Genomic DNA, 12,365 nt, shown 5'->3' on the forward strand with positions numbered 1-12,365 from the left:
AAAAAAATCTTATTTGATAATGTTTTATTAATATCAAATATTTATTAAATTGGTGAACTGTAAAGTTTCACTCAATATACCACTCAGAATACCAGACCTGTCTTCTATAAATGATCTAATCTCTCCAAACCATCAACTACGTCTTTTTGAATTTTGGTCTATGTGCCATAGCCACTAAGAGCTCTATCGGAAGTTAACTGTCACAATTCACTCCTAACCATAACTTCTCCGATTTAACATCAAACCAATATCAACCACTACTACTCACCACGAACCCTCTTCCTTCATTTTATCCTACTAACCTCTCTATCATAGATTAACTATCACAACACCCTTAAACCCACTAGCTAGCAAAAACCTCCATCAGCCGTCACGTCTTCTTTTTTCCTATACTTCTTTTCTTCCTAAGCTAAATCAGAGGTTAACCAAACCCTCACCAATACCCCTTAAACATTACCAATCTCCAGGTTTTTTCTTAATTGTGTCATATAACTTTAGTCTTGTTAAACAGTCAAAGTTGTTTCCACTGCATTCTCTTTCCCTTGCGTTTTGACTAGTTAATTGGTTTTATCAAAAGTACTGCTTGATAACAATTAATTTATAATATTCCTAATTCATTTTTGACACGTCACAATAGTTTAAGGTAAATTTAACGGGAAAAGCAAACTGAAACAAATCACAATTAATGAAGTTTTATTTTGGTTGTTAATATGGTTAAGGTTCTTATTGCTTGTCCATAAAAGTTTTACTTATTAATTTAAATATTAATTTTTATTTTTCAATTATGTTACAGGACTGGTCTGCATGAAGAACGATAAACATTTAAAGGATTCTCTGCCCCACCAACCGACTCTGGCCACGTTAAGGATATCACGTTTTAGCTTCGAGAGTAAGTGGGATTGTGTCATTGATATCTGTAGTAGTGTTTCATGTACATTTGTGATGGTATTTGTTCGTTCATTGCTGGAAACTAACGTTGGCACAGCTTGCTCACGGGGTGATAGCAATAATCTTTCTGTTAAAAAAGGAAAATCCTCGTTGCAGACAATTGGTTAATGGTGAATAAAATTGATAGCGATTTACAAATGAGTCGTGAAATCACTTCTTTCTTTCTTGACTCAAACGAAGTGGGGCAAAACGATGTGGACAGATACACGTAAAGAAATAAATTGTTGATAATTATTCGGGACTGCGTAACTTAACTGTTGTTAATCTCATGAAAAAAAGAGGGGGGGAGGAAACGGTTGAAGTGATTCTTAAATTGAGCGTTTTATAAAAGGAAATCGTAGAGAAAAAGAAAATGGAATACGTAACAGAAAATGAGCCCTGCACTGAGATTTTCTTCCTGCTGCAATGATAATTTATACATATGTTTATTAGTAGAAGAAATGCACAATATAAAAAAAGCTTAAGCGCTTAAAAACATATGCTCGCACAATTTAATCTCATGTTATTCGTATTTCATAATCTTTATCTTCTTACATTCCAAAAATTGAAAATTGATCACTTATCGATTTCGTGAATCTTAACAAGATTTCGGAAGTGGCTTAAGATAGAGAAGACATTGGATTTCTTATTATTGTTAGATATAAATATTATATAAACCAATAATATATAATTTTATTATATTAATTTCGACTTATTAAAGTCGTTGATCTAATAAAAGAAGTGATGCTGTGAGAGTAGCTCCAGGATCAGTCTTTAGACCGGCACTCCTAACTGTTTCTATTTACGACAACTGTTTAAAAAAATGATTCAGTGATGACTCTTGTGGTGATTGATACCACAGACTATTAAAATTGCCATAGATTAATTACAATAGTCCTATTTCTGGGTGTATCTAGCACAATCTTTATTACATCCTTCTTAATTGTTCGTATTAACGAAAAGAGTCTAACAAAATATGATTCAGTAACATTGTGATTGATGACAGGCTGATAACATTTTGCCATAGATTTAAAGCAATAGTCATTTTTCTGGGTGTATCTTGAAGCTCGATCTTTAGTCCGGCCTTCTTTACCATTCTTGTTTAAGAAAACTGGTTAAATAAATGTGATTCAGGTTTTTGATGCCACTGGCTGTTAATATATTGCCATAAATTTAACATAGATCTTTTTTAGGTGTAGTTCAAGGCTAAATCGTTATCCATTCCTCTTAACAGTTTCCGCTAACGACAACATCTAACAAAATATGATTCAGTGATAACTTATGCAATTAACTATGCCACATGCTGTTTAGTATTTCGATAGATTTGGCAGAGGCGACCATTTTTGGGTGTAGTTCAAGGCTAAATCTTTAGTCCAGCCTTCTTAACTGTTCCTGCTAACGACAACAGTCTAAGAAAATGTGATTCAGTGATAGCTCAAGCCGTTATTGATGGATGTTAAAATATTACCGTAGATTACATTAGTGGTTTTTCTATGGATCTCCAGGTTCAATCTTTAATCCTTTAGTTGCTGCTTGTTGCGCAAGGTTTAGAGTAGTTTTAGTTCCAACGGCCCTGCATTCGAACCCGACATACTTACAAATGGGCTTTTTTCAAAAAAAAAAAAAAAAAAAAAAAAAAAAAAAACATACACAGATACTAAACAATAGGCTGAAACAAGGTTAGAATCGTTAACAAATTGATTGACGGTGTTAGGATAGGCCTTACGCGTGTGTTGTCACCCTTAAAGGCACTAAGGTCACCCTTAAACCGTTCAAAATTTAACTTTTTTTATTTGAATTTATTTTTCTTTCGTAGAGCACTCCACGCTACGGGCTGCGCCTGTCCACGTAGAAAATTAGCGTGCTTCCCATGTCAAAACGGTTTCTTGCCACGAATGGGATTTTCTAAGTGTGTAAAAGTGTGACCCGCATAAAGTTGCTTTGGAGGTGTAATTAAGTCGAATTGTAAGAGGCGTGTTCCCACTGAATAAAAGCTCTTTCACTCCCTTTAAGTTTAGAAACTGCAAGTTGAGCTATAAATTAATGATATACAATTATTACCTTTTCGTTCGCCCTTTTAATTTAATTCGGTGAAATGAATCTAAACAGTTTTCAAACTAAAGTCATCAAGGTGAAAATAACAGAATAACCCCGGATCCAAATTTCCTTCACAGTAGTACTTCTCCGGACGATCCAAACCTTTCAAGATATTTTTAACAATTAACCAATTTTTTCTGATCTGAATATTTAAAGGCTGGACGAAAACAAACTTCTATCTATAAAAACTTAAGAATATATAAATAATGTCTGAATAGTAGTTAAACACTAAGTTTCATTTCAAAAAAAACATTTCGGCTATTACAAAGGAGGAAAGCATTAAATAAAGATATACTAACATAAGACGGCAGCCAGCTTCTCGCCCTTGACATCATTAGTGAAAGCTTAGAAAGTATTTGGACTCGGCTTTCGTTTATATTGTTCATAAACACCACCCTCGCAACGGTTTTTTTCTCTGGGAAATGAAACACGCCAACGCAGATTTTTTTATATGCATATGTATTATTCTTCGTACCTAAACAGATTTTTATCTGGATATGTAAAATCCTCTTCCCTCATGAGAATCTCAACTCAGGACTAACAGGGAACAAAAGGAATTTCTTAATTATAGAAATAATTTAGCACTCTCCTCCCTTGTTTTAATTAACTTTTAGTCACTTTGAATGTGATAATTAATCATTTATCGGCTAAAAATAAAGGTTATAATTTTTTTTATTATATCAATAACATAAACGAGTTAGTCATCATTCAAGTTCAACACACGCGCATCCAAAATATATAATTGTCTACCTGTTCTTTTTACTATATATTACTCTTCCTCTTCTTCTTTTTTTTTGTCTAATCTTGCTTATGATTTAGGATCATATTGGTAATATGTTTTTACATACTATATGTAATATGTTTATCTGTCTCTTCTACGTGTATTCTTATGTTATCTTCTTATTTCATTTAGACTTTAAGTTATATTTAATATACATAAATGTCTCGGTGAGTCTCATTGTAAGGTTTTTTATACCTCGTCTAGTTTTAATTCAATTTTGTCATATAGTACATAATATACATATTATATATCTGTATATCACACTCTTCGTTGTATTGCTTTTCTTCTTATCTCCTTTGGGCATTAGGCTTAATATTTATTGGCTGTAAATTGTCTATTATAATTTTAAAAAATGGATTAAACTATAGAATCTCTCTCTCTCTCTCTCTCTCTCTCTCTCTCTCTCTCTCTCTCTCTCTCTCTCCCTCTCCCTCTCCCTCTCTCCCTCTTTCGCTCTCTCTTTCTTTATCTATCTCTCTTCCTCTTTCCCTCTTTCATCCTCTCGCTCTTTCCTTTTTTCTCTTAATTTCTTACACTTTCTATATATCTTTCTGTTTATCTTTTTCGTTCTCTCTTTCTCTCTCTATCTTGCTCTCTCTTTCAGCCGCTCGCTCTCTCCTGTCTTCTCTCCATTTCTCCCAGTCTCTATATATCTATCTCTTTCGTTCTCTCTTTCTTCCCTCTTTCCTTCTTTCACCCTCTAGCTCTCTCCTTTTTTTCTATATTTCTCATTCTCTCTCTATACATCTAACTGTTTATCTCTCACACTCTCTCTCCTTTCACTCCTTCTCTCAATTTCTTACACTCTCTATACATCTATCTCTTTCGTTCTCTCTTTCTTCCCTCTTTCCTTCTTTCACCTTCTAGGTCTCTCCTTTTTTTCTATCTTTCTCATTCTCTCTCTATACATCTAACTGTTTATCTCTCACACTCTCTCTCCTTTCACTCCTTCTCTCAATTTCTTACACTCTCTATACATCTATCTCTTTATTTTTCTCCCTCTCGCTCTCATTTCAGTTTTGCTTTCCTTCCTAATCCTTTTCTACTTGTTAATAAGTTGATAATATTATATTATACCCATAACACCGGCAGCAACCTTCCTCTGCACGTCTTAAATAAATATATAGAACTTCTGAAATCATAGATTTGTGTACCGCTGGTCATCATGTTCGCTGGGACGCAATAGGAGGAACAAACGCCAAATTTATTCCTCTAAAACGACAAATCGGCCGATAATGAGGTACCCGTACGGACCACAAAGTAAAAAGCACACACACAAGAAAGCTAGTCTGCCCAAAAAGCGTGGGAGTATTTGAAAACGGAAACGAGAAGTGTTACGTACGTAAAGAGAGAATAAAGGATGATGTGAAGGGAAGGCGTAAAGAGTGAAAGTAGTCGTGAACTTTCTTTCGCCGTATATACCAATCGGCTCATTTCTATTTTCAGAATCATTTTGTTTACAACGCGGATTTGTCAATTTAAATATGCTTCAACACTTCATTGGGTATTTCAAAGCTGTTTTCTTCTTCAATATTACAAACTTTGTGATAGATATAAAAATCAATACAACGAAAGTTTCTATTTCTAAAATCGTTTCAATCATGAGTTACAATGATTTATTGTTAATATTATTATTATTTCATACTCTAATCAATGTGGAAACTAGGAAAGCTCTAGGAAATTGCATTGGCTTATGAAAATATAAGATTTTTTATAGAGGTCCTTGGTTCAAACTTCGCCTACTCTTGGAATTTTATGACACCTCGTAAAATTTTTAACTAATAGCTTTTCTTTGATCAATGTGAAAATTAAGACCATTAAAATTCTTCGTTCTCCTTTTCACTGCGGCTTTTGTTCCTTTCTTCAAGAAATAGAAAGTTTTTTGTAATTAATTGAATAATTCTTTAATTTTTATGTGGTAATCAAAGTTCACTTTGCTTGTAAGTGCAAGAAATGAATTATATTTTTTAAAAAAATTTCTTAATAATCATCTAGCAATAAATAGTGAAAAATACAGAAAATTAATTGAATAATTATTTAATTTTTATTTGGGAATCGAAATGCAATAATAATTACAGGAAATAAATATACAAAAAAAAATTATAATCAACTGAACAAATCAGTAATACAGTGAATAATAAAATTCATTCTCAACCTCTAAACTTACCACAATCCAGCCCTTTTATGCTAAAATTGCATAAAAAACATGATTAGAAGAAAGAGGCAGCATCAATGGACAGGATCAGCACAGAAGCTTTCACATATTGATTCAAACAGCAGCGAGTATTTGGGTCCCCATTCCCATTTTTGAAGGAAACAGGGTTGTTTTGAATATGGGAACTGATTGCATTGGGGGTTGAAATTATCTAGCTGTTGATAGCACCTGGAGCCAAACCTCAGTGGCTGGACAGACAAGACGGAGATCTGACCCCAGAATGCCTACACCTGGGGGTGGGTGATTCTCGAGGCTGCATTATTGTAAATTACACAAAGCTGGAATTGCTAATGAGCTGTGAGAAATGATAGACTCAACTCTGAACAAACATGTGCGGATTTGACCTTACATAAAACAGTAATCAGTAAACTTTCTGGTCATCACATTCTCGCTGATTCTGTAAGTCAGACTCGTCAATTGCCTGTCAGGCTAAACCAGCAAGAATTTGCACACCACGACGATAATTGGGTTTATGATCTTAGTATATATTATTATTTTATTTACTCAAGTTTTTTTGGCTTAGTTGATGAAGTACAATAAAAAGTTTAATTAAAAAAAAATATATATATATATTTTTTTTTTTTTTTGGGGGGGGGGTTATTGTTACTCTAAAACTTTAAAAGTTTTATTTTTCTAAATTTATGTTTTAAACCCTCTAGCTCAACTTGTGTTGATTAATATAGATGTTATAATCATATAATGTAGCTTGATTGTCGCTGATCACTTATTTTGTGGTTTGTACCATTTCACGACCTTTTTGGCAATCTTTAGATTCATTAACTTGCTGACCTCTCCACAATTAGACTGCGTCTTCCTGACTAAACTATGATTATAGACCGAACATTTAAATTTAAAATATTATTTTCTTTGTATGACTTTAATTAATCAGTAAATATGTTTGTTGAAGGAGGGGATGGTGAGTTTGGTATCATGGCTGGGACTCTGGTGCCTCCTGTCGGTTGGAGTAGGATGCTCTGGTGACAACTCGACTGAAGTTGGGATCACGATTAGCTCTGACAACTTCACGACTGTCGCCCCTGCAACAACCGACATCCCAATCGATTTGGAGCCGACCAGCTATGGAAAACCGAGTAAGTTCGATGAGAACATCGAAGACAAGATATACGTAGACCAGAAAGATGTTATGGACAAGCTCATGCTGGAACAGAAGGGAGTGCTCTTTGCAACCGACCCTCCTGAACCAGTGAAAAATGAAATTTTAAAGAGGAGGAGAAGAGCTACTGCTACCGTTTGGCAGGTAATACATACCACAAAAAATAAAAATAATTTTTTCATGAATAACCGATCTAAAATTGTATAAAAAATTAACTCTGATGATTTTCCCCCATAATAGGTACGGAGATATGTCAGATTTCCTGGACCACAAAGACCACCATGGGAGTTGGCCAGGAGCCCAAGGCTTGTCTTCAGAGAGCACGAGCCAAGCTTACAAGCTCCCTGGTCCCATAACTCTCTGATCGAAGAAACCAATATTCAAGGTAAGAAGAATGAAAACTCCGAAGGTAAGTGCACACTTATCATGTACTTAATCTCTAAACGAACCAAGACTAACAAAGAAATCCTCATAACTCAGGGGCAAATTGCAATTCATGAAATAAAATTTTAATTTAAAATAGGTAACTTTTTGTTCTTGAAGGTTGGACTACTCTTGTCATTTTTTACACACTTAAAAAATATGTATGTATTTTAATTCATCACTAATAATAGAATAGTTTGATGCTGATTTATGCTGAATTATAAACTTTTGTTCTAAATAGTGTGCAAGAAAATTTGACTGGAAATTTAAAAATATATACCAATAGTTTTTTGTTTTTTTTCCCATTGTAAGACCTTTTTATACTCAATACAAACAATTATACACAATACTATTTTCTCCACCTTTATTTTCACTAACGCCCCCTCATGCAGTAGGCCAAATTGGCAGAAGGGATTTTTTCAGAAGGGTAGAAGTTGTGTATGATTAGCAGGTGACGGTTGCAAAGCTGGTTCAAGCTGTCAATCATTGGTTGGCTGCTGGTTGTCCTGGGGGCGAGTCACCTCCCCTTGTGATGGTTTCCTCCAATATTGCTGTGACTACTCCGGCACTAACTCACCTACGAATGCGGCCAGAAGTTCGCAACAACAAGCAACTCCACTTCCGACATACGGACCGGTTGTCAACGACCCCAGTAAGGAAACTGATTGATATTCATTACATAAATCACTCCAAAAGGTGATGTGGGACTTTAAAAAAAATAATAATACTGTAGACACAAACTTTTGAACTGCATTTTTTTACAATCACATTGGCAAACTAGGTTGATATGTCTTGAAAAATCACCGTAAATTATACTAATACTTTTTATTGTTTAAAAAATAAATATTTCAATATTTGTAAGTATTTTAAAATTTATTTTAATAATTTAAAAAAATGTATAAATATCGTAACAATACTAAAATATTGTAGATTTATAATCTCTGATCATCCTGGTTTCTCAGACACAAGCTACATGTTCATCATCATGCAGACCTCAACGCAATATTTCACGATAACTTGAAATCATATAAAAATGTATAAATTATGTACATAAATAACATTAATTAAAATCTTGAAATTCTAAGCATTAATTATACTGACTGACTCATACATTACTTTTTTTAAAATTTACAGTTGATTATTGTAAAATTATAATTTATTTCTGTAAATTATTATGTATAGATGATAAAAAGATGCCAGTTTGCTATTGTATTGTCTTCAGTCATTAATTACAATTTTAACTGCTTGAAATACTTACTTTGACAGTAGCTTTGCATGTCATTAAAGCATGATATACATGACGGACTTGTCTCTCTCAATTCTGACTTTTTTTATACTTGAGACTAGATAAAACCACTTCCTGGGGTCGATTGCAACATGTCTGTCTAAAATCTTATTTGTCACAAGGAGAGAGGCACTTGCGTCTCTTGTTTGTCAGTCACTGTATTCCCTATGCACTCTTAAAAGCATGGAACTGTAACATTTTCCCGTTTTTTTTCCTATGAGAAAGAAGAATATAGTGGCTACAGCTTCTTGCTCAATAGCATGATGAAAAGTAAATAGTTCATTTCAGAATTTATGAATGTTAAAAGTTGTGAGTTTTGTGTGTAAATACAATAAGGCAAGTGAGAAAATAAAATGCCATTAATATGAATAATAATGTCCTTTAGGGTGTGGTTTATCCGTAAAAAATCAAGCAGCACAAAGAAGAATTGTAGGAGGAGATGAAGCAGGGTTTGGAAGCTTCCCTTGGCAGGTTTGTTTATCTATTACAATTTCTTAACTTCTGGAAAATTTTAATGATAAAATATTATTTGTGTTACCCAGGCTTACATTAGAATTGGTTCAAGTCGCTGTGGTGGTTCTCTAGTCAACCGATACCATGTTGTTACGGCCGGACACTGTGTAGCACGGTATATTTCCACATGATAAATGTTCAGTGACGACGTATAATATTTATAAATTTTAAGGGCAAATGCAAGGCAGGTTCAGGTCACACTTGGCGACTATGTAATCAACTCGGCAGTCGAACCCCTACCTGCGTACACCTACGGAGTGAGGCAGATTTCAGTGCACCCTTATTTTAAATTTACACCCCAAGCAGATAGGTATGATATGATGCAATCCGTAATTATTCAAAAATAATATGATTAATTTATTATAATTTTTAGATTTGATGTTGCTGTTTTGAGATTGGACAGGCCAGTTCAGTACATGCCACATATCGCTCCCATCTGCCTTCCTACAAAAGGGGAAGATTTCCTAGGGCAGTATGGCTGGGCAGCTGGCTGGGGTGCTCTTCAGCCAGGTATAAATCAATGCTATCATTGATTAAACAGCTCATTACAATAAATTACACTGACAGGATCTAGATTGAGACCAAAGACACTTCAAGCAGTGGATGTTCCTGTAATAGACAATCGCTTGTGTGAAAGGTGGCACAGATCTAATGGCATCAATGTCGTAATCTACGACGAGATGATGTGTGCAGGGTACCGAGGAGGGGGAAAAGATTCCTGCCAGGTCAGAAATGTTTTAAAACTAAATTCAACACAGGCTCAAAATAATAAATCCCGACTTTATTTCAGGGTGACTCGGGAGGGCCGTTGATGCTGGAGAGAAGCGGTAGATGGTTCCTGATTGGGATCGTTTCTGCGGGATATTCCTGTGCTCAAAGAGGCCAGCCGGGAATCTACCACCGTGTCGCAAACACAGTTGATTGGATATCACATATAATCAACTCCTAATCCTTCTATGAAGGGTTTATTTAATTTTTATTTATCCTAAATTCAAAGGGCACAATCTAAATGTATATATGCCGAGAGGTCACTAGTCAGTACTCTCTTAAACATTTTTTTACCATCTAGATAAACGTTGTTTCTATTTGTTACCTAGTATGCCAAATCTTCCATCATAGATTTCTAAAAATTCAGAAAACTTTTTATAGAATATAAAATGATTAACTTTCATGTGGGTGCAACTTTTTTTTCTTCACTCGTGGGCGCAGGGCAGTAGGCTACTGCCAACTCGTTTTTGCATGTTTTCATCCAATATCTCATCCCGAACCTTTGAATAGGGGTAATTTTGATAGAAGCTCCAACACACTTGTTCAAACATTAAATTTATTCAAAATGATAAATTGACAGTTCCTCCTTATACCGGACCTTCTTTGCGATCTAGTTTCATATATTGGAAGCTGAGAATACAATCCTCACACGGCCCTCTGCACAAACTTAGAAAAGAGTTGATCACGTTTTATGACAAGGGCGGTAGATATGCTGCCTGTGTGCCCTCATGAAGGTTAAGACAAAGCAAATAAATCCATTCTGTGATACTCAAAAATTTTAATAGACCCAAGGTTAAATAAATCTTAGCCATTTCCAAAATCAAGCACCAGTATTTCCTGCAATGGAGCATAATAGAAGGATTATTATACTAAAATATTACAACATAAAAAAAATTGTTAAATGATAGATTATATGATAAAACTTAACGTAAAATTTTAATTAAATATTCCATTCATAAATTTAGGTTTCCAGTCTCAATACTCTGCACAACAATTACAAATTATGTATTTTAAAATTTGACTTTCTACAAATTATCTAATCTTGTTTTCAATACTATTCAAATCAATTACACTACAAATTACATTCAGATCTTACAAGTTTTTCCTAAATTATTTCTAATATACCTCAAAACTTATTTGCAGTAAATTACCTATCTGGTACTTTTGTCTGGGCAAAATTTGTATTGATTATAATAACTTTAATAATAGTTTCAGTGGATTATTTTCACTATTATTGCTAAATTTGATTATTTCATAAATTTGACTTGCAAAAACGAATTTGTCGAATTCGACAATTTTGTATCGATTGTAAATTGATAGTTTGATAGGAAAAATAATTGAAAAGAATTTTCCTTCAACATTTGCTTTAATCATTTACTCATCAAGCTTCATCCACTTCAAAAGAAAATCGTGATAATTTTTCTGAAAAGATTTTTATAAACAAAAAAATATTCCATTTGTATAAAAAATTTTATAAATGTTCGCCCGCTCCCATGCCGAGTTGCAATTTGAAAATCACTTCAGTTATTTCCAAGCAGTAAACTTTATTTATTCTTACTAAATTTATTCTTTGAAACAGAGAAAATATGATAGAAGGTATTCAAAAGAAAAAATGTATCTTTTAATCCTCTCCCCTCCCCTAATTATTGTAAGGTTTATATAAATAATTTATGAAAAATGTAGATACCCCAAAATAATTTTTTATCATTGTAAATACTCTTTAGATATGAATGATGTAAAATTGTGTATATAAAATTAAATATTAGCAATAATTTAATAATTTTAATTAAGCAATATTTATGTAATTTACATAATTAGTCCATTTGCAGGTTGCTACAAAATAAATAAACGATTTTATCTTTTTATTGATAATTGGGTTGAATTTTATTAATATTTTGTGTTGAATGGTGAAAAGGCAAATTACACTTTCATATTAAAAATAATTAAAATATGACCTTTATTCCATGTTGGAAAAGATAAAAAGTTATCAATATATATTAATGTTTAGTTTTTGGAAAAAAAAACCATTTTGACAAATCATTTCCATATCAATGTGTAAATAATGATGGTGTACTTTGCTTTTGAATATGATGAGTTGGATGAGTCAACTTATGGTTATGTTATAAGAATAAATATTTTAATTTTTTTTTTTTTTAATCAAAAAATGTCATATTCTAAATGTATTAACACTTGCAATTTAGTATGAAAATAAATTCTATTATTCCACTTATAAATTTGAAAA

General features: G+C 33.2%; 1 protein-coding gene across 7 annotated transcripts in view; it reads left to right on the forward strand.

Annotated features, from left to right (window-relative positions):
* Positions 1-11,897, forward strand: part of LOC106672192 (testisin) — a 31,413-nt gene extending 19,516 nt beyond the window's left edge. For 2 of the 7 annotated variants that reach the window (XM_014403397.2, XM_024228966.1), the window contains 10 exons: positions 794-889; positions 6,928-7,278; positions 7,375-7,543; positions 8,006-8,209; positions 9,228-9,313; positions 9,385-9,470; positions 9,528-9,665; positions 9,729-9,865; positions 9,923-10,080; positions 10,146-11,897. In XM_014403397.2, coding sequence (XP_014258883.1) covers positions 6,934-7,278; positions 7,375-7,543; positions 8,006-8,209; positions 9,228-9,313; positions 9,385-9,470; positions 9,528-9,665; positions 9,729-9,865; positions 9,923-10,080; positions 10,146-10,304 — 1,482 coding nt within the window. In that variant the 5' untranslated portion in view covers positions 794-889; positions 6,928-6,933 and the 3' untranslated portion in view covers positions 10,305-11,897. The remainder of the gene's footprint in view (positions 1-793; positions 890-6,927; positions 7,279-7,374; positions 7,544-8,005; positions 8,210-9,227; positions 9,314-9,384; positions 9,471-9,527; positions 9,666-9,728; positions 9,866-9,922; positions 10,081-10,145) is intronic. The other 5 variants (XM_024228969.1, XM_014403399.2, XM_014403398.2 and 2 more) reach the window with 5 other exon arrangements.
* Positions 11,898-12,365: the final 468 nt, after the last annotated feature.

The sequence above is a fragment of the Cimex lectularius genome, unplaced genomic scaffold, assembly GCF_000648675.2.
Source record: "Cimex lectularius strain Harlan isolate CLEC.00 unplaced genomic scaffold, Clec_2.1 scaffold17, whole genome shotgun sequence".
In the NCBI taxonomy this organism is placed as follows: Eukaryota; Metazoa; Arthropoda; class Insecta; order Hemiptera; family Cimicidae; genus Cimex; species Cimex lectularius.